This window comes from Lissotriton helveticus, chromosome 3_2, assembly GCF_964261635.1.
Source record: "Lissotriton helveticus chromosome 3_2, aLisHel1.1, whole genome shotgun sequence".
Taxonomy (NCBI): domain Eukaryota; kingdom Metazoa; phylum Chordata; class Amphibia; order Caudata; family Salamandridae; genus Lissotriton; species Lissotriton helveticus.
The window spans coordinates 296,639,853-296,666,357 of NC_136062.1; the positions used below are offsets into that span (position 1 = coordinate 296,639,853).

The 26,505-nt window shown below is 42.3% G+C and overlaps 1 protein-coding gene across 2 annotated transcripts in view; it reads right to left on the reverse strand.

The window, feature by feature from the left end:
- Positions 1–26,505, reverse strand: part of TLN2 (talin 2) — a 1,508,116-nt gene that overhangs the window by 238,802 nt on the left and 1,242,809 nt on the right. For both annotated transcript variants that reach the window (XM_078684194.1, XM_078684193.1), the window contains exons 42-45: positions 14,167–14,299; positions 10,024–10,125; positions 8,716–8,886; positions 1,854–2,000 (exon numbers count right to left, since the gene is read on the reverse strand). In XM_078684194.1, coding sequence (XP_078540320.1) covers positions 1,854–2,000; positions 8,716–8,886; positions 10,024–10,125; positions 14,167–14,299 — 553 coding nt within the window. The remainder of the gene's footprint in view (positions 1–1,853; positions 2,001–8,715; positions 8,887–10,023; positions 10,126–14,166; positions 14,300–26,505) is intronic.

Here is a 26,505-nt window from a genome sequence, read left to right on the forward strand (position 1 = left end):
CCTACCTACCTATTCTACCTACCAGGGTTAGGCAGTAGGGATTGGCATTTCAAGAATCAGAAGTTAGTGCCATTGCTTTTCAAAAGCATACATCTGCAACTGATGGCAAACAGCATAGGCAGAAAAAAAGTGATATTCTTCATTTATGATGATGTGATGTTAGAAACAATATATCCCAGGAACCCTGATGTGGTGATGATAGAAACACTGAAGCCAGAAACTACTCTACCTCAGATTTTTATGGTTATACTGTGCCAGTTTCTAATTAGACCAGTGGAGGTGCTATAGCAAGATTTTAGTTTATCATCTAGAGGAGAATACATTTCTCTTCTCCAAATCAGTCTAGAGTAAAATTACAAGGTAAATGAGGGTCTACTAAAAACACAAATCTGCTATCCCAAATCCACCAATACATCCATATGCATTTTATTTAACACACTAAGGGCTAGATGTAGGTAATCACAATTTACAGATTCTTAAATACCGAATTTTACCGATTCGGTATTTAAGAATCGGTAAATGTGATGTAGGTAATAAATCGGTAAAATTTACCGATTCGGTAATATTCCTTATTACCGAATCGGTAATACCGATTCAGAAATGAGGAATACTTTCCCATTCATTCCTATGGGCCTTGAGGCCCATAGGAATGAATGGGAAGCCATTCACTATTACCGATTCAGTAAATACCGACTCGGTAATAGCGGGAGCATATTCAAGGGTGGCAGGGTGTCACATTGACACCCTGTTGCACCCATGAATCATGCATGTGTGCACATGTGGCGCACATGCATGCCCTAAGGGCATGCATGTGTGCACATTTGGCGCACATGCATGCCCTAAGGGCATGTATGCCTGCCACATGGCACTTTTAAAAAAGCAAATAAATGCTTTTTTAAAGGTATTCGGTATTTACTACCAACTTATAGTTGGTGGTAAATAACGAATCCTTAAAGCAGAAATGCACTCACTCGAGTGCTTCCTACATAGGTTTTAAGGATTCGGTAATTTACCTTTTACCGATTCCTTAACATAACAAATCGGTAAATTACTGAATCCTTATTCAGAGCTACCTACATTGGAAAGGGCTAAATACCGGTCGGTAACAGGAAAATTATCGATTTTCGGCCGTTACCGACCGGTATTAAGCTACCTACATCTGGCCCTAAGTTCGTAAGGGCAAAAATACATCGAGGCAATTATTAAGGAGGAAAAGGTTTGCCTCACAGGAGCAGACGATGCCCATTCACAGGGATAATAAACAAACAGTGAGTCCAGCAAATAGGTAATACTCAAGAAGGTTGGGATGCATTTACTGGCACAAAGGTTGCCTGACGACAAAGCGCTGTCTGTCATAGTGCGCTCTGATGTGCAAGATGCTATATTACACTTCTGAAAATGTCAGCTATTTCAAAGGATTATTCACCTGGCATACCCCGATTATTCTAAAGAGAACTGCCCAAAGTTCGGAACTTGAAAACTAAGAGTTACAGCGCACAACATCCCTTGTAAAATACCTGAAAAACACACAATGATAAGCTGTAAAACAGACTTTAGACTCCTTGATGGGGATCTATAAAGAGATATTAAAAAGTCACAGTGGGTAAAAGGTTGGATGGGTATTTCAAAATGAAAAGGTCCGACATTTAGCTTTGTTTATAACGCATATTTTTGGGTTAAATGTCACTCATTTAGATTTAAGAGAGCTTCTTTGTGAGCATTGTGCCTATTATAAGCATCAAGTATATTTATTTATTGCAACAATAACGTTGAAGCTGGTCAATTCTACTTTACAATATTCATAAACAAAAAAAGAAATTCAGGCAAAAAAAAGCATACATTTAAAACCTCACCTTATTCATCGCTTCGGCGATGGAGTCCACCATACCTCCCACCATGCCCACCTCACTGGCTGCTTCATTCAGTGTCACCATAAGATCATCCACCGCCTCCTTCATTAACTGGGCTGCCTCCGTTATTGCGTCATGAGTGTGGGAAGCCTATGAGTGGGGAAATGCAAATAAGAATTAATGATCCTGTGATTCAGTTCAGCAGACAACTTTCCATGGTGGTAAGAGGGAGCTTGGGGCCTGAGATGGTGGCTCGATTCACTCCTTCCACTTTATTTTATCACAGACTCAGTCTCCAAATGTTCAACAAGTAGGTAACTAAACTATAAACCAAGTGACACAATGGTCTGTACCTCAACTGTATTCCAGTATCTTTGGATAAGAAAATGATGTTATTCATGGGACCTCACTCCTGACCATACCAAATGCAATCAATGTTTATGGTTAGAAATTATAATTGACTTGTGCATCCATCTGCCTTTAATTAAATGATCAGTCAGTGATAAAGTGTGATACAAGAAACACAAATATCTTTTGACAAATACAGACACTTTATTCAATCTTGCTATCAACATACAGATGTATTACTTGTTGAAATCCATCTTATGTAAGACAATATTTAACTACCAAAATTATACAAAAGTACAAACTACATTCGTAATCCACACTCATACCTCGAGCAAACACAAAAACATATGAAAAACATATGTAACACTAATACAAAATGCATTATTGAGTGAAGTTTTTGTCATTTCTTCAAGCAAGTTTTTGAAACTACATTACGCTATACTTAATTCATTGCCCTCCAGGTGTATGATAAACCTTTCATAAATATATTCAAACAGGGGGTTTAATTTTCACAAACTATATATGCCTCAAAGATTTGTGTATATCTGTTGAAAGGTTTACCCAAGACACTCTTAGCCTAAAGAGTTACGAGAGCCTAATGTGAACGCACATCACTCTTCCTGCTACGCCTTCAGTGTCTCCACCATTGCTAGATTTGCATTTGAATGATTATGTGACTTTAGAATATTGCAAAAAACGGATTTGCTGTCTCAACAGCTTCCGTTTTCATGCCAATGCCTTCAGATTTGGTCCCTCTGTAGGTCCACCAGCCAAAGTCGGCATTCCAACCCATGTGGTGATGCACAAAGCAGAGCCTGCTTATCACATGCCGCAGGCGGTCTGCCTGGAACCACATATCCAACTGCAAGCAGACGGAAGGATATCAGCTCCAAGGACCAAAGTGTACCAGTTTCTCCTGATTTTATACACTTTAAAAAAACTTCTCAGAGAAGTTTCTTAGCCACAGTGACTGCATCCACTCAGACTCGTGGGTAGAATTCAGTCACTAAAGACATCATACACACTAATATAGAGTGATAAGATGTCGCCTTAGGTGGCGCAATACCCTGTGGGGATAACAACTCCCATTCTGGAGAGGTATCCAGAACACCTGCCACATCCAGCCCTTCACAATTAGGATCCAAGGCCACAATTTCACCTTCTTCCAAATCCTGAGCTTCTCCATACAAATATTGCATTTCCTAAAAAATCCTCCAAGCCTCTCTTCTAGATTTTGTCTTCGGTACCATCGTTGGTGGCACCAATATCCATGTTGGTGTCTTCGGTAATGATGCTGGCGGCTGCTCAGAAGTTGGTGGAACTGAATCCGAGCGACACGGCACCGGTTCAGAGTCAGGCGGAGCCGAAGAGGGGTAATTCGGCACCGGAGACTCTCGCCTCAATCCTTCCACTGGCAACGGCACCATTGTCTAGGTGCCGGCGGAGGCCAGTTTACCGGAGTCTTACGCATAAAAGGAGCCAGCTGGCAGTGTGCCGCAAAGCCTCCTAAGGAATAAGAGAGAGGACCCATGGGACCAACCAGCGCACCAGATTGAGTTGGAGTCCTTGCAAAAATGCTGAACATAGCATTCAAGAAGGTCGACGGATCAGAGCCGGGTACACCGGATACTCCTCTTGTATTGGAGGCACAGGAGAGGGCGGAGACTGCGAAACAAGCAGATCCAAACCTGGCTCAGGGTGTTCAGGAGTCACCACAGCCCTTGGAGTGGAGGGCAACGCTGGATCCACTCATGAAATTGGAGTCGGAGAGTTATCACCTCCTTCACCACAATACCTTAGAGAAGGGGACACTGACTTTGGTGAAACATCTCTTGAAGAGCAACGCCGAGAGCCATGACATAGATTCTTCTTGTGCTTGTTTCTGGACGACTTCAAAGAGTGGGGAGACTGCCACTCCGACTGAGGTTTCGATCGTCAACAACCTCTCTTCCCCTTTTCACCCGTGCCATAAAGAGGTTTGCCTCCCATTCCTTCAAGGCCTTTGAGTTCCTCTTTTGACATGACAAACAGGCCCTGACATTGTGATCGGTAGTCAGGCACCAAAGGCCATTGTTGTGCGGATCTGTAATAGGCATTTGTCCATCCCATTCCCTGCACTGCTGTAATCCGGACTTCCTTGGAGGAGACATCTTCACTTGCAACAACGCTGCACCTGTATAAAAGGAAGACATCTCCTACAATACGGAGAGCTTAGAAAAAACGTTATGTGTCGAAGGTGCAGAAAAAAGGGAACTGACATCAGTATGCCGATGAGGTATTCTTATGCACCGATGAGGTCACGCGGAGTGTGTGCAGAGCTGTGGCATTATGATGTCCTTGTCGATATGGGAGAGCTGTAAAGTAAAGTTTCAGTGGAATACTGGTGCATTGGGATATTCAAAAAGTGAGGAATCCACAAGTAAATGTATCCATCAGAAATTTCTATGCAAATACAGAAGCAAGTAGTTAAAATATGTGAAAGTGTCAAAACATCCATACAATAGATGATGTTATGGGTCTTGATGGATCAAGTATATGGTCATGATTGAATGGTATCTACGGAGATTAGACAATTAAGATTCTCAAGATTATTATGATATTTTTTGTCATTCTCTCGTTGATTCAAATTCTAGTGGCATCTTTGGAGGTTAGTTCTGCAGTACCTCAATTACAAGTCTTACCAGAAAGAACAGTACTTCCTCATCCTACTCAATGGCAATGCTAGATGACGAGGAACATTATGACTGGAGGTTTGATTACAGGGCTTTGGTACAGTATGAAAGAAACACAGAACAGGAAATTAAGAGATTAAGGAAAACTAAAGCACTGTAATTTGCTCTAATAAACTGCTAAAAAAGGGAGGAGGTGTAAAATAGAAAAAATATTTGCTTCACTGTAACAAGTAACTTGCCCAAGCCATGTTCATGTAAATGCGCCTTTACAAATTCGACACTAGATTCCCAAAAGTGTTACCGAAAGGGAACTTCAATATTTATTTCTAATGTTTTTCCATGAGGACATATATGATGCAAGCCTGCCTACTCATTTGGTGCATAAGGATTTCACAAGTCTCTGCCACCCTTTTGATAAGAGCTTGACATTTTTTAATGTCCTCTGTTTATGGTTTGAGATGAGAAGAATCAATATAATCCAAAGATGAAGTTCTCACATCTTCATCAACACTGTAATTTCTGTTATTGCGGTAACTCTCACTGTACGCCACCCTTCTCTCCTCGGAACTATCCTGTGAAGATGCACATGGTATAAAGAAACTCAATAGGTAGAGGTGACACTATAACATTAATGGTAATAGAACGCTTCAGAGTTGAAGTGGAGAAATAGGAGGGCATTGCTCCTTTTCTTCCTCCTTAAATGTATTTGCTCAGTCAAATCTTATGCTTCCTTTGATCGGATGGCTGTTAACTATGATGAAGGTCCTGTGGTCAAGTGCCTCAACATCACAGAGGTTAGTGTTGTAGGCAAAGACAAGAAAGCAACTCTTTAAGGATGGGGAAAAGACAACATTGCAATTTATCCCCATTGGAAAGAGGAAAGTTTATTTTCTGAGTGATGTGAAAATTCTGAAAAGCAATTCTCAAACTTGAAAGTGGCGAAGATATAACTTGCTCTTTGTTATAAGTTATGTTATAAGGGTTTTATAAGCGTTTGTACACCGGTTGGTTTCATGACGCGGATTCTAGGAGATGCCGAACCTGGTGCAGTTTATTCATAGGCCTGGATGTACAGCCATGTTTTGAGAGATTTTCTGAATCTCAGTAAGTCAGTACTTGACCTAATTTCCAAGGGAAGCATATTCCATAGTCTGGAAGCCAGAGTGGCAAACCTGCATCCCCCTTGTTGCTTCAGCTTAAAGGTAGGTATTGCCAAGGGTTGGAGGTGAGCCGAGCGAGGTGGCGTTTGGGGGTGTGCCGTGATATAAGGCTGTGGGAATGCCCGCCAAGTTGTTGTAACAACAACGACAAAAACACTAAATACTATTGAATATAAATTTTAAAAGAATTCGTTTTCTTGGCGTCTACTTGGGAAAACTGGCACTATGCTGGAGCCTGGCTGTAGTTAGACAACCTACCTCAGTGGACACATCATTAAAACAGGAACAGATGTATTGCATTGTATTGTGGAGCTTCTAATCTAAGAACAAGGATTGAAAATGCATTAGGTTTCGCCTATGTAATTAATAATTTTTGTTTTTACTGGTAAGTTTTAAGTTGCGGAGCAGTTGTGCAATATAGGTTAAAGAAACCCTGTAAAAGTGGTAAGACTTTTTTTTTTGTTTTTAGAAAGGCAACATATTGTGAAGGGTAAACAACCTTTACAACGCGGTCAAAACACCGCAGTGCCATCACAACGCAGATTTTACAACGCAAGTCGTTACCACGACTTGCACTGGAAGGCGCTCTAGACTAAGGAATAGTAGATTTCCTATTCCAACACCTTCCCTACTGTACGTAGGCTGGCGTTGGAATAGTAAATCATACTATTCCTAAGTCCAGCACCCTACAGCGCAAGTCGTGGTAACGACTTGCGTTGTAAAAGCTGCGTTGTGATGTACCGCGATCATTTTGATCGCGTGGTAACATCATACATCCATTGTGAAGTATCTGGTGGGAGCAGTGGGCAGAAACACATGAAAGCTCGGCTCATTTTATTTTGCATGGGGCATAGAGCTCTCCTGTGAAGGGACTACTCAATGGGAGCACAGAGCGTTCCAGGAGCAGGATCTCTGGTTGGGACATCCAGACTAGAAGAAGGCTCTTCCTGTGATCGCTAAACTGAAAGGAACCCCACAGAGGTAACTCGGACTGGAAGACAGTCCCACTGGCACAGCTGGGGCAGGAAGAGCGCCCTATTAAGGTTATTGCAGGCTTAACGAGTACCCCAGTGGCAGCCCCCAATGGAATGTTCCCATGGGGTGCATTGAAAGAGGGAGCCCCACATGAGGCATCGCAGGTTAGGAGAGCGATACATTGCAGGATTTCCGAGTGTAGAAGCTCCTTCACTGGTGGCTGAGGCTGGAAAAGCGCTCTATGAGGATAGCTTGGACTAGATTACTGCCCCAGTGGGTGCATCTGGGTACAAGATGGGTGGACGGCTCTTTAGTTTTAGAGAGAGCGCCCCGCCGGGGACCACAAAGACGGGAAGAGGGCATTCACTATGAGCACTGCCCCAAACCTCATGGTGCGGTCAAGCACCTGCTGAGACCTCTCTAGGAGAAACCTGGCTAACACTGGAAACATGTTGCGGCACACGGATTAAGTGTGGTGAGGCTGATTAAGCGGCAAGAGGAAAGGGGTTGTCTTGAGCGCAGCGGGCTAGTGTGTATTTCTCGTTGCTGGTGACTGTTGGCTGTGCCGCTGTATGCCCATGAGCGTGCTGTCAGCAGCAGCCTTAGTTACGTGCCAGACAGACGCCAGCTTTGGGACAAGGCCAGGCTGCTCTATATATCTGTATTTCTGACACGTAGTGCCCGGAGTGTAGAGTTCTACCAGGTAACATACCGGTGTGGAGGAGGAGCAATGTATATTATCTGGGTTAGGGGGGTTTGCTTTCCCGTGCAACATCGACCTGGGAGAGCTTTTACATGCAGCGTCTGGGCATAGCGGAGAGTTCGGACTTGAAGCATATGGAAGTGTGAGATGTTCAGTCATGCAATATTCGTTTGCTCTATTGTAAAGCGATCTGGTAATGTCCGCACTATATAAAAACACATAAATAAATACACTTTGAGGCTTTACGAAGGCGCAGTTCAGGGCTGAATGCGAGGCTTGGAGCAAAATGTGTTCTAGGCCTTGTTTAAAAATATATTAACGAAAACAATAATGGAGCTGACAAGCATGCTTAATGTGCATGCAACCTGGGGGAAAAAGATTATGTAAATGCGTTGTGCAGGGGGAATCAGGTAAACAAGCGCTGTGCAGGGAAAACATTAAAAAAGTGCCCCAAAAGTGGATGGAAATTACTTTGGCGCTGGGAAACTGATAAGAGAAGCACACAAGAGGAACAACACGAGAAAACAGGAAACTGTGTGCTACAGTCAATAGAAATGGAGGGAAAGTATGTGTTGAAAAGTAATGTAAGCAAGGGGGCGGTAAGGCCCTTTAAGATATATTTAATACAAAATATTCCACATGCACAGTGCCAGGGCCACAACTTTACAGATGATTCCCTCACTCAATGAAAGAATCCAGTGTTTCTCTGGTGGATGGGGAGGGGGAGAAGAGAAATATTTGAAGGTAGGTAAATCTAAAAGAATACAGGTTTGAAAAACACAGACATTTCTGACACCCCACCTCCTAATAGATTTGGATTATTCATGACACTTTAGTCTACTTAAGTATTTTTAGGGTTTAAGGAGGGCGTTGTAAATATCAACTCTGTCTTTCAGATGTATGGGGTTGAAAATTAATAATAAATATCAGTTCCTTCTTCCACACCCTCAATGAATACAATTCTTAAAGAATTTCTCTTGGGTCTCAGAATTCTGACGGTGACTTACTTTAGGGTTTCCGCCACCTTCCTTAGCCGCGTACAGCATCTGCAGAGCAGATTCCGCCAGCGTCTTGGTCTGGTCCAGAACAGTCATCTGCTGTTGATGATCGATAATCTTAGAAACTACACCAACGGCAGCCAAAATCAGGGGTTCAAAGTACTGTGCCAGCTGAGTGACCTGGGGTAAAAAGACAGATAGCACTTTTCTTTTACTAATTTCATGGTAGAAGGCACAACAGCAAACTCTTGAAACAATCACTTTGTCCTATTTTGTCTTAGCATAAATGTACTGGTTACTGCCATGTAGTTTCGTCACAAAAGGGCCCTGAACTTCTCCTGAGAAAATACTCAATAATTAGCAGCAGGCATATACAGCCCCATGTCATCTAAAACAAGAAGTGTTACTTATATATGACCTCTTTCTGTGGTACTGATGGCTATCTCTGCCCTGACAGTCACTGGTAGCAATACACTACACCGTTTATAGATTGGAGCCATAAATAGCAACTTTTATAAACTTCAGAAAACCAATCAAATACTTTGCTGCAAATAGGCTCATCATGAATATAATACATGTTATTATGAGCACTCAATTTAACATACTTAGAAGTATAGTTAGTAAGTATAGTTTAGAAAACAAGTATCTTGTGTGGATATGTAAATAATAGAGTGGAGTGGCAGCTCCCACTAAGCCCCGCCTATCATAACCATCCCAGTGTCCTAATATATCCTCTGACAGACAATTTCAAAGGAGTGAGGGAAGCAAAGGCCGTAGTCTTGAGAAAATAAATGTAGCATCCCCAACTTCCGGCTCCCGGTGTCACAGTCATGCAGTGACGAGGGGAGCTATGGGAGGAGGGAAGGGAAAACTCCTACAGGTCCATATGGCTTTCAAATTGTGGAAGCAAAGTAGTTTGATAAAGGAAAGAGAGTAGCAGAGGCTGCAGAGACTTTGTTTACCCTCCATCCACAGTTCTCCTAACAACGAATGGTAGCGGCTGCCACGCCTACATGGTTATGACATTTGAAGTGAGCAGGGACAGAACCCCGCTCCTTGACCACCTTAAAACACTACCTCACCGCCACATTTTCTGCCTTACCATCACAGAGTGTGCCACAAACGTCCTCACGATTTTATTGTAATGACTCTGACTTACACTTATCAACACCCAATCACCACTAGACCGCCACACCTCAGACTGGATAATCCTTTATATTCCATGTTTTACAGGACCATTTGCATAGTGCTTCCGGTATGCAGGTTCACACTCATGAAATGCCAATGGGACACCACCTTTATCTTTATTCCTTTTACCTTGTGGCCCAACTGGGCTGCTTCGCCTCGTGCAGCTGTTGCTGTGGGATCGACAACGTGTCCAATTTCTTGGACTACAGATGTCAACTGCTCCTGCAATGCCTGGAAAATACAAACAAATTAATTGATAAAGAAGTCTTTTTGTACCAAAAAAGTTTGTTTATTTATAAAAGAAAATGTTGACCTGAAAAAGGTTGACATGTTGAAGCAGCAACAAGGGTTTTAATGATGCTTCACTAACCATGTTTTTCACCTATGCCAGGTTTACCGGGCTAAACACAAAACTTCTGGGATGACATTTCCAATATCACTTATGAAAATGTTAATGCCTGGCTTAAAGAGGAACTAGATCGTATCAACCCTCTATAAGAACCTCAGCTAGTAAAAGATTTACACCGTCTGCTCCCTGGTTCTTAGCGGATATATACATTTTTTTTTTTTTTAAAGAGGAATCTCTGTGTAAAAGGCTACAATGGAGTTGGAGTAAATCTTATGATGTTGAGGCCAAATGCACATGTAAGGTAGCCCTGAAATCCCATCGCAGAGCTATTATCAGAGCCCATAACGAGTTTATCTCCTCTTCCGTTGCCAAGGGAACCAAAAAACCTTGGGAACCCTTCAAACAGGTGAACTCCTTCCTCTCTTTGAGCGCCCTTCATAACATGCCCACTGTGTATGCTAATGTTTGTGTAGAGCTGTCCGAGTTTCCACAATAAGATTAGAGCTGTCTATGAACAATTCCCCAAGAAATCGGGATCCATGCCTGGAATGGGGGTCAACTGTCCCTCTGGGCAAATCCTTGCAAATTTTTGTCCTATATATCTGGAGGACTCTCTACTAGAACTGGCTAAATGCAAGTCTAGATCTCCCCTGGACTAGTGTCCTCCTGACATTCTTAAACAGGTCTCTTCTACGGTGAACCCTATCTTGAATAAGTTGATGAATTCTTCCATTGATTCGGCTCTAGTTTCTAAGTTCTGGAAACAGGCTTTCCTGCATCCATTACTCAAAAAAATCGAATGCAGACATCAAGATTTTAAGCCACTACAGACCAATTTCATGTTTGTCGGCTAGGGCTAAAATGTTGGAGATTCTTGTTAATAGGCAACTGATACATTTCTTAGAGTCTAACTGCAGCTTACACAACTCAAAATACTGCTTTATGACTGGATATAGCATTGAGTCGGCCCTGCTGGAAGTCTCTGAATTCTTTAAAGAGAACCTTGATCAAAACTCTGTGGCCATGATGGTGCTAATAGATTTATCCTCAGCTTTTGACACGGTCTCTCGAGATACTCTTCTGGACAGGCTTAGGAACTTAGGGATAGAAAGGACAGACCCGCTAGTGGTATAAGTCTTTCCTGGAGGATGACACACACAAGCTCTCCAGCGATATTGTTTTTCGTCATCGGCTAAACCACTGGATTGTGGTGTGCCGCAGGGCTCTGCCCTAAGCCACACACTTTTTTTTAAACATTTATCTGGAGCTGCCAGCCAGCCTAGAAGAAACTTGGGATCTTAGGGTGATTTCTTATGCCAATGACACTCAATTGCTTCTAACCTTTCAGGAGAAAGACTCACTGGTCTTTAACTCTTTTAAAGTAGGTCTAAAGTCTGTTGGAGATTGGATGACCGACAATTTCCTCAGGCTTAACTCTGATAAAACTGAAGTCCACTTTTTTGGTATTATTTGGTATCTGGACGTGAGCAACTGGTGGCCTTTGGAATGGGTACTCCCCCTTCCCTGTTAGGAATCTTGGAGTCATTTTTTACTCTGACCTTTCCTTCGCTCCCCAAGTAAAACGTGTATCAGACGCCTGCTTAGCCACCCTTAAGTCTCTTAGAAGAATGATACATCTTGTACTGAAGGACACGGGTAAGACCATTTTTCACGCTTTAGTGTCAACCAAATTAGACTATGGGAACAATCTCTACAACAGTCTGCCTGCTTACCTAGTACTTCGTCTTCAAATTGTGCAAAATGTAGCAGTCAGACTGATCCTGAAAATTTCTGCCTCTTAATCAAGAAAGCCCTATCTCTGACACCTTCACTGGTTGCCTGTGGTGAAGCAAGCCTAATTTGAGGCGCTCGCCTTAGCCTTTAGAGCTTTAGACTTTGGAGAACATGCATATCTAAGAAGAAAAATTAAAGAATACTAGATCCATTCTCGGAGATGCAGCAATCAACGGCTACTTCAAGTGCGCAAAGCAGAGACAGGCAGAAGATCACTCGCGTTCCTCAGTGCTGGACTCTTAAATGCCCTACGTAGGCTAGCTCCCACTCAAGCTATTTTTTGTCTTAAAATGGAAAACCTTTATTTTTTACTCTGCAGTCTAACTTTGTTTTCGTCTGACCTAGCACTGGGACACCTCTTTTGAGGCAGCTGTGCACTTTAGAAATTGTTTTGTATTTGTATGCCAATATTTCACATCAGCTCATGTTCATTATTGCCAGTTAACCTACCTGAAACTGTACACAGAGTATCACACAACCACTACCCAAATAAACAAAATAGTAACCCAAATTATTTGATTCTATCAGAAGCAACCTCAGGATATGATGCTGAAGGTGCTACTCGTGCTGTTACAAGGGTGTACAGATATGTGCCATGGACATATCCTAGTTGTATCTACAGGATGCAGAACAGAACACACATGCAGAATTACAAAACAACTACAGACTGTCAAACTATGGATTTTTTACTATACTAATCTTACAGATCTCACCCTCTGTCAAGTAACATCACTACTGATTAATTTAAGTAGTCAGGAAAGTTTGTCAGACCCCAGCATCAACACAGGATCGATGCAACAGAATCATTTATGCTAGGAAGCCAAGATACTGGACAATCACATTGGTAGTGAACAGCTACAAAATATTGATACTAACTTGATTAGGAAAAACATAACCTTTCTGACATCGAGCCCTGGTAAATGTCTACAATAATCCTACGTCTATTGTAGAATATTCTCTCATTGAATTTAAATAACTCACTACAAGAACAGACGTTCAACAAAGCTAACAAATACTATCACAGTAGCCCAAAGCGTATTCATTCACGGACTGTGGAACAGCCTAGCCATCATATCATTCTGAGGTCTCCCCTTGGCATGTTGATAAATCAGCCAATAAATGTGGTCTTGCTTTCTTACACCACAGATAAGACCTAGGCTTTACCCTAAAAGTGCTATATTATTCGAGAGAACCACAGTGACTTAACATGAAATTGCACATATCACAATATCAATGAAGTCAAGCGACTGGAAAATTAATATAAGCATCTACCAACTCGAACGCAATGACCACATATGGTACCAAGCCTGCACAGCTGCCAGTTTAATGAAATCCAAAAACTGAAAGCGTGTCTCTCACATATCTCCATCCACCACACTGTTAAGCACAGCATCCCATAACGCGATGACTGCACCTAGAAGGTCCTCAGGCAGGACTAGGAAATGCTTCCTAAATAGAATGAAAAACAAAGGTAAGACCCTTTGTAACACACACTCTACACAGTGTAGGCAAGTGTTTCAGTATCCTATATACGGGTAGTAAACAATATATACATGTTGCACTACAATTCAAACAACAGATGAATGTTAAAGGCATGCCCACAAAATATCGAACCCCTTGAACATGTTTAGCAGGTATTCGTTTGAAGGGTTATCAATAGGTAAACATGGAGATGGCCAAACTAACGGTCACTAATGGAGGCTGCTAACATTTTCTCTTACATTGTGGTTTGGATATAGTTTTGCTAGTGCCTATTGGAACCGGTTTCTGTCTTCCCCTTATAGGACCACCTGACATCCACTAACTCCTTAAAAGAATTTTCTGTCCAGCCTCGGACCTTTGAAGTTAGCAGCAAACCACTGGAGGATACTATTATCTTCCTGTTGTTAGGTTTTCCTTAGCTTAGTGCATTACAAGCAGGAGGATGGGTAACACCCAGAGGAGGGGAAAAGGGCAAGACACTGCACTGATTCATTGCTACCATTGAAGGTATCCACTCTGTTGCATAAAATGTTAAAAGAAAATTTGGGGTGATAAGATTACTATTACATTCATTTCTTTCATTTTCTGTGGTGGTCTCCTTTAAATTAGGGCAATTACCATAGCTGGCATTCAATATTTGTCCTTACCTCAATAGAGATGTCATCCCTTGTGGCCAGGTTCTGACTGACTGTTGCAAGAGATGCTTGTTCAATATCCCTGATGCATTTATTTATACTGTCAATTGACTGATCACACTCCCTCTGGCCTGGAGCCTTGTCCCTGTAGTAAAGAAAAAGAGAATACAATGAAGCGTGCATTTCCTAAAGTAGCCTTCCCTTATCTGTTAACGGACTCGGATACATAATACTCTGTCAGTACACTTTTTGGCATAAAAACTGAGATTAAGTCAAGAAAATCTAGGAATTTAAAAGCTTGCATTACTGTGGACAACCTAACCTCATGTTTATGAGGCTGGAGAATAATAGAAATTAATATGACCGACATCAGCCTCCAGCCACTCTACACACTTACTAGTGCCCCAGATCCTACAATCCACCCCACAAGCTTTAAAAGCTCCCCAACGCCATCCATGAATGTGTACACCGATCCATCCTCGCTCTCCTACTAATTGTCTACTTTAATATTTAGTTATCAGCCAAGGGGATTGGGCAGGGGGTGAAGAGAGTCACACTGTGGTAAAATTAGGACACCACCCAAACCCACAAACCTCTACAACAGGGAAACCTTGATTCACAAAAGTCAATTAACATATTTTTTGCCCAAGTTGCAAATATTCTCACATCCATTTCCAGCATCTACAGGTGGCAGTATAGATATCATCTGTGGATACTTAGAATTTCAATCTCCAAAGCCACTACTAAACGTGTTGCAAGAAAATAGTTGCTTTTACAACCCCACAAACCATCGCTGTGAGCTCTCAAACACAAGGACAAGCAGCAGCCGTCTTCCAATTTGTGTTCTGTTTAATATTATGCACAGTTATTAATTTATCCTGCACGCTTTTAATCTTTCAGCAGCTTTAAGTGTAATGCCACCTCACTCATCATATACCTATTTTCTACTCAGCTTGCCCCCACATCACCTCTGCCAGCGACTCATCTTCCCACACATCTTCAAGTCTTTCTTCATAATTCCCACCTTCAATAAGCCTGGAGAAAACTTCAACAGAATCAATTATTCCCCATCTTATGCCAACTTCCATCCTCAAGTGCTTCATCACTAGTAGCATGGCACATCCAAATGACCTAAAAGAGCAAACATCTTGTTCCCTCAGTATAAAATATTCTCCCTCAATTACCACCCTGTTCCTCTCATCCTCAGACAGCGACCCTGAAGTTAGTGAGACCAATAACCTCTACCATGCCTCCAAATGCCTACCACCTCTAAAACTGCTCCCCTCTCTGTTTACCAGCCTTGAACACTTCAAGTAAACTGTTCTAAAGCAAGGAAGCATGAAACAACCTTATGGGCAAACTGTGAAAAAGACACAGCCCATACACTTAAATACATACACTGTGGATTGTCCTAGTCTAGGCAGATCCATTGGTAAACCTTGTTACTACCTCCTTCACCAACTTTGTACCACACTATCTACCATCCTCTATATCAAACCCCAGTTCTTCCTCTGAAGTTTCGGTCTTGGATTCAAAGTCCCAATATTGAATCTTCCAACAGGTGAAGAGATAAAATATGTACTTGGCATATAAATGGTGTGAATAGGACAAAACAAATATGTTAGACATACACAAATACTCAATTGATTCTTACAGAAAAATTTCAATGTTCAAACATACTATAAAACGAGCACATTGCTTAAGTAGCTCATTTCCCTTTGGCAAAGAAGTTTGGCTCTGTAATGATCCAGATATCTCTGTTGTAAACACTAGTAAGTTAGTTACATTTTAGAATTGAATGCTCTGGCCACAACAATTGACAGTCTCCTATTGTCCCCCAGTGAGGACCTGACACACAGTTTTGAAAAGGGACATTTAGATTTCAAAAATGCTTGTTCATTATTGTCCATGAAAGTGAAGTGTAATGGATCCAGAGCAATAAAACTAACCGAAGTTGGATATGTAGATCTGATACCTTATAAAGCTGATCAGCGAACAAACAACACAGCTCCCCATTACTAGTTCCCTAATCCCTCCGTAGAGAGATGCCAAGGCTGGACTTATCGAACAGGACGGCCTCTTTGTGAGATAAGGAGGAATAAACCTTAAAGTATCCAAAGTAAGAAATAACCAGTTGGACTCAGATTAACCAGGGCATGATGTGCAGGTTTTCGCTGAGTCCGGGGACTTTAATGCAGCTATTTACCACCTGCTCCGAGCATGTGGTCAATGCCTTTTGAGCGACAGCGGCAGTCAGGGAGAGGTTGTCAGGTGGGTGGGAAGGCATATGGATAACACTGTCTGCTCACCCACAGAATGCCTGTTGGTGCCAACAGGGGCCCTGGGGGTCCTGTCTTTTCAGGAGTGGATCTGCAACCGTTAAAACTGGTCCAGTTTTTCGGACCCAGAAACCACTGACTCATTGGAGCTTCCCAGAGAAGTATCCCAGCGGGCAGCTCCAAGCAACTTGTAATGGCAACCATTGGATGTAAGAAAAAGGAACAAGAAAAAAAACATTTGCCATTGGAAATATCATTTAGCTTTATGGGTAGAAATATTTCCCGCGTAGATGGAAACTTTTGGAAAATTGGAAATTTACAATAGAACTCAAATTATTAGAGTTTTTGAAATGCTTGTAAATGACATTAAAAGGCCAAGAAGTGGCAGTGTTCCAACCCGTGTGGGGAGACTGTCACAGAAGAGTGAGTTTGAACAAGAGCATAGATGCGTTTTAAATGTTTCACAGTCCGAGTTACTAGAGACAGAGAAGTCAAAGTCATTAGTGATATCAGCAACAATTGACAAGATTGTAAGAGCCAAAGTGACACATTTAACCAAAAGAAGAACTGAATCACATACCAAATGTAGCAACAGCTTACCAGTTTGAGCAGATGGCAGAGCAATATCTCAATGGACACATTTCACAGATCTGTTTGTAGACCTTTAACCTCTATCCCTCTGTGGGTTACTAAAGTTATGCATTATAACACCTTTTACTTGGGGCACAATCAAGTCACACACTTTACTAGAAACAAGTTCATTACACGTTTTCGTTTCGTTTCAAAAACTTTATTCGATTCATAAAATGAATCATAAAAGTACTGAACATACAAACCAACACACCAAATATGCAAACACAATTTATATATATATAAACACAATTTTAAAAAACATTATAAGGATCATTGCAAACATATATGCAGATATTTTTGGCCAGAGGACATTATATGCATTTTAGTACTAGCCATAGCCCTTCCTAATCTTTAGCGAAACTCTAATAAAATTTAACATGGCACAGCAGGTTTCAACAGAGGATAGCGAGGACAGGTAGTCATACCCTTCCTTATAAGTACAAGGTTGCCGCCCCTTCAGAATTGGTTTAATAAACCGGGTTCTTGGCTCTTGATATAAGGAGCAAAAGAGGACCACATGTATGGTGCTTTGGCTAACCCTGTTATTACATGGGCAAGGGGGCAGCCTCTCACACCAACCCCCTTGTTTCGGGAAAGCAACCAGAAAATGCAAAATATCCAATCTAAACCTTGTTAATAGGAACCGCCATTGCACATTGAGGGTAAAAGTTAAGTAGAACTGAGTTTGGGGCTTACGAACATGAACATTAACCCCATCCAAAGGAGGTGGATTCAATGATTTCCAATACATTGTCTTTATGACCACCTTTTGGTTTCCCTCTATTTTTTCTGGGTAGTCATAAAAGGAGCTCAAACCAATCTTATTTAGCATATTGCAAACATAGGACAGCCAAGGGATCTGTTTTGAATTTTCTAAGGCCATGCAATCCATAATGATGTCTTTAGTTAGTTGCAAGTCTTCAGATCGCCATATTTTGCCCCATAACAATAAAGGGGACAAACGAATCGTATCAGATACGCTAACCATTCCCATTTCTTCGTGGCAAAAGATGTTTGAGGAACCTTTGGGGACTGATAAAACCCTTTTTATAAAATTATTTTCCACCACCTGTATCACAGTTGGTGTTTCAGTCCCCCAAACCCCTGCCCCGTAGGTGGCCACCGACAAACATTTAGATGTGTAGAGGGTTTTAAGGTGCGTAACATGTTTTTGGCCCAATTTTCTACAAAAACGGAAGATGCCCTCTATTGCCCGGGTCGCGCTCTGGGCTCGAACCTTCATAAGTGGACACCAGGTTAGTTTGTTATTAAACAAATTACCTAAATAGTTAAAATTATCCACTTTTTCAATTGTGCGATTATTTACCACAAACTTCCTGATGTTTGACCCTTTAGGACCACAACACATTACAAAAGATTTGGTGAAATTTACCTTTAAGTCAAGGTCCAGCATGAATGTATTAAAGGCATCTAAACATACTTGCATGCTATTTCCAGTTAGGGTCATTAAGACAGTATCGTCTGCATAGGAAAGCATGGGGATACTTTTGCCATTATTTTTTGGAAAATCGCAACCCTGGTCTAATAAGTACTTTTCTAGCCCGTTCGTGTATACCAAAAAAAGAAAAGGCGCCAAAATGCATCCTTGACGCACACCCTCGGTTGATGGAATTGATTTTGTCATTTCTCCTCCAGGACCAAATCTAATTGCTACAGTTGTTGCTGCATGTAACCTACGAAGCAATGTAACCAAGGGTTCCTCGAAGCCCATATCATCCATCATCTGCCACAACTTATGTCTACAGACAGTGTCGAATGCACTAGACAAGTCCATGAAGGCAAGATATATTGCAGACTTTTTTGCCTTCATGTGCTTGCCTATAATTAGTGCCAAATTCAGGCACTGCTCGACAGTCCCCTTTCCTCGCCTAAATCCATATTGGGAATCAACTATAAGACCTGTCGAGTCTGCCCAACTTTCTAATCTGGCTAGGATAACCCTGCCCAAAATTTTACATGAGGCATCTATTAGGGATATGGGACGATAGCAACATGGGTCGCACCTATCACCCTTCTTGAAGATCGGCACTACTATTGCCTCCCTCCAAGAACCAGGGATGCGACCGACCACAACAGCCTTAAATACATTCAGTAATAAGGGTGCCCACAAACTAACATTATGTTTAAAAAGGTCCAAGGGGACAGCATCCGGGCCTGGAGCTTTTAGTGATAGACCCTTCCATAAAGCTTCCTCAATCTCTGTCAGTGTAAGTGAAGAGCTGAGGGTCAAAGCCGAGGATGGTATCGCCAGATCCCCTGTGCTATCCGAACTTTCCATTAATAAAAAAGAATTTGGATTAAAAATCTTACTAAAATGTAGTTCCCACTGATCAGCGGTGACCTGCATAACTATAGTTTCTTTATTGTCATTCTTAAAAAGGGGGCGGTTTAGGACCTCCCAAAAAAGCCTACTATCTTTTAGTTCTGCAGCCTTTTCCAAGTCTTCCCAGGCAATGTCTTTTAGGTCCTGCTTTCTTTTTACAATAGCCACCTTATAAGCCTTTCTGCTAGTTCTTACAAGTTCTCTGTTTCTTGGTTTTTGGCGCAAGGCTAGTTTTAGGGATTGATGTGTGGCAGAACACATGGAATCAAACCATCTAAAGGCCTTTTGACCACCCTTTCCCTTGGGTTTCCTGAGATGCTTTGCTACATGCCCGCACAGTTTCTCAAAGCTCTCAATAACCTTATGAGGGTCAGGTACTGGAAGTAGACATGATTCCATTTCCGTTTTGCAACTATCAAAAATATCTTCCTCCAATTTTATCGTATCCACCTTCCCCCATTTTAAACTAACACCCTGATTCTTGCTGTACTTGATTGACTGGTCCCAAGTCTTTGATGATTCTTGTACTGGCAAGCATAATGACAACATTAGAGGATTGTGGTCACTTGCGGGATTGGCCACTACCTCGAGCTTGTCAACATATTTAAGAAAGCTACTGGACACCAGGACAAAATCAATGGTACTCATCTCTCCCCTTGTACCCTGGAAAGTTGGTATTTGCGGTATATTAGGGGCTGACCAGGGTTCCACCACGCACAAGTCATTCAGAATAATAATATTGTTCAAGGCGTCCCCCTGGGGTGTGTGTTTGAAGTGAGTCAAGGGCTGTGTGTTTGAGTCCTCCAGACCGCACACATTCGAACCCCCAAGACTGCACAACGAACAATTAAAGTCACCAACCCAAATGACAGACGATAATGGATGCTTACTTCGTGCTTTGCCCACTGCGTCCTCCAGACTTTGAATTATCGATGTGTCACGTCCATTAAAGATATTGTGATACCAGTTGACCAACAACACAGGTTCTGGGAAAAGATGCTCCAATAACAACAATTGATACCAATTTGTGTCTACCAGTTTCGAAGTTATCAACTTCTGTAGTTTTACGGACAACGCTGTCATTATACCACCCTCTGCCCTCCCAGATGTCGATGAGACGGCCAAAACATTAAATGATTGAAAGCCCTCAATGTCACAGGCAGTCCTAGTCCAAGTCTCCTGTAGACACAGGATCCCCTGGGCTCCTACATAATCCAACCACGCGTCATCCTCCAATCTGCCTATAAGTCCAGCAATATTCCAAGATATTAGAGACAGCCCCAATTTCCCATGAGTGCTTCCTAATGTGTCTTTTGTACTTGAGGAGTCTTGCCCAGACAGTAGTGGGCAATTCTCACAACCCAAGGTGGTATCTCCTTCATAAATAACATCATTCTCTACATGTGGGGGGCCAATACTCACATTATCACAATCACTAATCACCACAACTGGGTTATCATTGCGGGCTATCCCTGTATTTTTCCTCTTTCCCAAGTCTAGTGTGGGTAGATCGTTGCCCTCAGACCTAACTGGTGGTCAATCTACACCCTCCATACCCATTAATGGGTCAAAGCGGTTTCTCAATGGTATATTATTGTTTGACATCCATCCTGGGCACTCCTCATCTTGATACCTTGATCTTCGTGGGTTATACAGGGCTTGTGTGAAATAACCCATACTCGGTGGTCCCATAAAGGGGCCATTTGTCTCATGCCAAGGACCACAATAATTTTGTGTGCCTTGGTTCATGGTCGAGCTATGTACCCAACCCGGATGATTACTGCCGCGTGCTCTATGCCCGCGGTGATTGGGGTTTGGGATGGTATGATAAAGATTTGGGTAAAAATATTCAAGTCCCACACACTGGATGTCCCCCATCCTACCGAACCTTGCTTTGCTGCAGATCATATCCTTCACCCAGATGTCTCTAAAATTAATCAGTATACAGTCCCCCTCCAGGTCTTTCTTACTTGGGCCAACCCAGGGGACCCTCCGCACACTTAAAATGTTTGTAACAGTGTCTTGGGTAAGGGGCCTGTTGTTATTTAGCCAGAATTTTGTTTTATTTAAAAGGTCCTCCGTTGTCTCATATTTGTTCACTGCAATTAATGGAACACCTGTCAAAATTACCATATAGGGAGCAGCATCAGGGGGTATATTTACATGGATCTGTTTACCAGGCAGGGGTGTTTTACTAGGAGCTAAGGATTTGCTAACTGGAGTTTCTCTCCCCTCAGTAGTATTTAACAGGGCAGGGGCAACTGTGTTTACTGGTGATGCTACCACCAAAGAGTTCTTTATCTGAGATCCCACAGTAGTCGCCAGCATAGTTTTAGACAAAGTAGCTGGTACTATACGAGGGGTAATGTCGTTTGAATTTGCAGATACTGCCGTTTTCGGTTGCTGCACTTGTGACTGACTTTTCTGGGCCCCTTTTTTCACTGTGGTAATATTACCCCCAGTGGCAGAAAGTTGTTTGCTATTGTCTACAAGGCTCTCCAGTAAAAGAGTATTTTTAGATGTTAAGAACTCTAGTTGGTCTAGTTTTAGGTTAATGATTTGGGTTCTTTCCACCAGGGAAGTCACCTGCAGGAGCTGGGTTTCTATGTGTGAGTCTCACTTCAAGAGGAGTTAGCAATTTTTTGAGTGTTTCCCACACAACAGTCAAAAATTCCACATCTTTCCCTTTTATAGTGCAGAGTGGAACCCCACTAGTTTCGCTCTCTATTACAAAATTATTATTATTTTCATGAGTTGCTGCCCGTAGTTCAGGGCTGGGTTCTGGTCTTGGTTCAGGTGGCTGTGTATTACTCACTAGGAATGGATCTAGGGGTGGCAAAGAAGGTGCCTTGGTGGATAGCTGAGCCTTCGCAATCTTTGCTTTTTTCCTTGCGTATGCTGTTTTATTACGCTTCCTTTTGTTGTGTAGGGTACAAGTATTCCCCCCGCCCGATACCATGGTTTTGGGTGTTGGCGCCGTTCCCAAGGGGCCCCCCTCACCCTCCTTCTCTTCCCCGGCTGCCCCACCCAATGAAAATCTAAGGGAAGAACTAGTGAATACTAGTGGCGACCCCCCCTTTGGTATAGATGTGGTGAGAACTAATGGCTGGTGAATATCTGTCTGGGTTACAATCAGGGTAGGAGCAGAACCAGTTGGGCGATCAGGTGTTTTAGCGAAGGCTATAGACCCTAGGGAAGATTTTTTGGCCACTGTTAACTCCTGTGATAGCCTTCTTGCAGCGTCTAATTCGATGGACACTCTGTGCTGCATTTTGGCAATCTCCGTGTCAATGGCTGTGTGGGTCCTGGTGATAAAATCATCTAGTGTACCGTTTTTCAGCTTGGTCTTAGCTGCCCTGTCTTTGTACTCACGAATTGACATAATGGGTGGTCAGATGTTCAGATGGCAGTGCGGATATTACAGAGGGATAGCGCCAAGAAGATTGGCCCAGTCCAGTCTCTCTCTGCCTCGAACGGCCTCAAACGGCCCGCTCTTTGCCCGGTCTTCGCTCCGTGCTGCGTCCCGCGCTGCGGGAGGTTTATGCTGAGATATAGGGGGCGTGGAGGGCGGGGGGCGGGCCAGCAGGGAGAGCGGACCGTAAGCTGGATGTCGGTCTCGCAGGGACTCCTGGTTGTTGGAGTCCCCGCACGCTCGCAGCCCCGCTGATGCCTCACACCCGGTGCCGCCTTTCCTCTTCACTCCGTTGGCCTGAATGCCCTGCACCTAACGAGGCGATGCGGCACCCGCGAAGCGGGTGCGGCGAGGTGTGGGCCGGGTTGGCTGGGCCGGGGTGATGCAGTACTCCGCTCAGCTCCTGTCCTTGTGGGTAATGCCTCCGTGGAAAACGAACTCGTAGTCACTGAAGATGAACTCCTGATCTCTGCTGCCTGTGGGGGAGATAAGCCCCCCTTTCTTGCTCATTACACAAACTTCTAGGAAAACCAAACTAAGAGAAATTGGCTTCTCCACTCTGGTGGCAAACCTGTGGCAGGGTTTATTTCCATGTCAATCCACTCTTTTGATGACCATGTCTATATTTGCTGCCAAGAGCACCTCTGCCCCAGGCACTTCCTATTATGTTAGCAATACCAAGAGCCCTCTGGTGAAGTCGCCACCAAATATTATGAGCTCTGTTCACAGTAAACGTCTACTATGAAATTGCCAGCCTGAATACTTTGAAGCTGCTTTTTGAAGCAGCAGCACTTGTTTACTCTTGTGAATAGCACCCTCTGCCAATCTGGGCAGAGATTAAATATTCCAAGAAAGTGCATGGTGGTAAACGCTCTCTCCTGCCACTACACCCAAATCTTACCAATGAATGTGGGACTAAGAGCATCCTCTGACACTCCCGGCTGGGAGGCTAAGAAATTAAATATTCCTAGATTGTGCAAGGTAGTTAACAGTCTTACTTGACACTCACCCACATCTTCCTAATGAATGTGGAGCCTACCCGAGAATACTGCAAGTCTTCTTATACTCAAACAAGGAAGTCACCTGCCAGCAACCCAGATTAACAAAGAAAGGAACTGAGGCAATATTGTGCATATAAATTTCAAGAAAGGGAGCCACACAATAGTATGAATAACCACAACTATTAAATTATTAAATGTCTGTCTTTCATCTGCAGTATATGATGCATGAAGTTAGCACGAACTCTAATGGAAAGGTTACTAGACAAGAGGTTACCACATTTACAACCTGGAGTACATTATGCATCAGTCTTTTAGGAAATCTGTCAATCTGAAATGCCGAAAGAACATAGCCTGGCACTGATGCTTTCTATAGTGATTATCTCAGATCAAATTACTCCTGACAGAGGAATGCTGGAAAACTGAAAACCATGAGTGTATGATGTATAGCACTGCTCTAACACCAGTAGGTTTTGAATTTTCTGAAGTACTTTGGTTGCTAAACCAAATTGGGACTGTGCAAATATTTTCATGCAGTTGCAAGGGAGATAAACATTTTCCAATTCTTGTAACCCAGCAGCAAGCATGCTGGATTGAGAGCGATAAAAGTGTGAAAAATGCATTTGTCCGTATAACTGGAAATCTCCGACCTTGAGCTTTGAGAGGGCTACGGCGTTTGGCCGAAATATGCAGTAGCTATGAGTAATTTGTTTATCTTTTTCGATTGAGAACTGTGGAGGTCATCTGACAAGAAGATTTTCCTTTTAATCACGGAATAAAAATGAAGCATTAGAGAACTTTTCAGTTTCGGTTCGGTTCCCTACCTCTATTCCATGGATAAATGTGGGTGAAGATTTGCTGTCTTTGTTTTTAAAAGTTGCAGGAAGCCTTATCAATGCCAAACTGGACATTCAAAAGATGCAATCCAGCATGCTGTGTTGACTTTCAGACCTGCTGGGGGTATCCCGTGTTCTGGCTATTACCCCTAAAGCAGAATATTGAATATAACAGACTAATCTAAGTTGACACTGAATGCTTAGATGTTTGATTTATTATCTTCTAGAAGGCTAAAGACAGGTTATTCCCCACTATTCACTCTAGAGGATCCAGCGATGAGTGTAGCAGACGCACACATTCTGCGAAATTAATGTCAGCAATTTCTGGCCCATAGCTGTCAACACACTCTTCAGAAGTGCTAATACAACATTTATATGTTAATAAACTTTTCCAGCTGCAGCTACTAGAAATGAATTATATTGTGGCATAATGTGCAAATAGCACTGAGTATCATGAAGACTTATATTTGTTTTTATTGGGTGTAAGGGCTGTTAGAAGACTGCAAAACTTGTGTCTAAAATAACCCAATCTTTGTTCCCCTATTTATATTGCACCAAATGCTAAAGTGATACTTTGCACTAGCAACAACATAGGGAGACTTGTCCTCAGAGAAACAGAGGTTCTGTGGAGTATTACCCAGGCACCATTCACAGCCAAGTAATCAATGCAGATATCAACTGGCATTGGTGGTCATTTAAATGTCGTACTCTCTGTTTCTGTTCATCAGATTTGTATTTGCAGTCATGTGAAGGATCTTCATAAAAAGGATAATCTTCCTTTTCAAATTGGAAAACTCCTTCCTAATATACTTCAACACACATGTTAAGGTTCCTTTCTGCCATGCCACTTTAAAGTCAATAAGATGGAAACCATTTCTTCTGATATGTGGTCTGATGGAAATGTGCTGTGTATATTCCTCCCTTTCATGCTCAGTTTGTCTACAGGGTTATGTATTTACTTTCCCTGAAAATGTTATTTCCATTTCCTAAGCCTCCGTTCTTTTTCTTTTTTTCTGTTATCATGGATCTCTTTTTGATTAGCAATCTGTTTACTATGTCTGATGAGATTAAATCTTGCTGATACAGATGAAAATATGGAGACCAACATCAACTTTGGATGTGACACTGGAAATGCTGACAGATGCAGTAAAATAAAGGCCCCAGGAGTTGTGTGGACAGTCAAATTATGCTTGGACCAAATTATGCTTGGACTGAGGGTGTTTTGCATTCTACATGCCATAGAGAGAATTTCTTTTAATGCAATAGAAGAAACTGATGTGGAAACTCACTAAACCAAGCACCTATGGTAGCACTAAAAAAAACCTTCAGCAAAGGATGTATAAATATTGGCCTTGGACAGCACATATAGTAGGAAAGCACAAACGATATAAGATATTCTTGTGGTGGAATTCCAAAAATAAACGAGAGGTGCAGAACCGGACTTTAATAATGAATGCCTAATCTCTAGGTGCAAAGAAGGAGTTAAAACACCTTCTACTGACCACATAAAATAGCCAATTAGTAAAGCATTGAATATTGTAATTTTGCTTTAATTTTACCAAGGATTCGCAGTCTGATGTGGAAGATATTCAAATAAGCATGCAACTCTATTACAGATTCTTAACAGTAGAAATGGATTTTATCACCCATGCAAACATATAATCAATTTTAGTCCATTTTATGGCAACTAGAATATCTATTTCAAGCGGAGATACCTAGACACCACCACCACAAGCAATTTCTGCTATGATTGCAAAATGCTTCTTGTGCCATCACTGGGCTTCCAGAGTAACATTACCACCCCACGGCATCACCAGAGAGTGTTGTCACTTCTCCCATTCAATTAGGG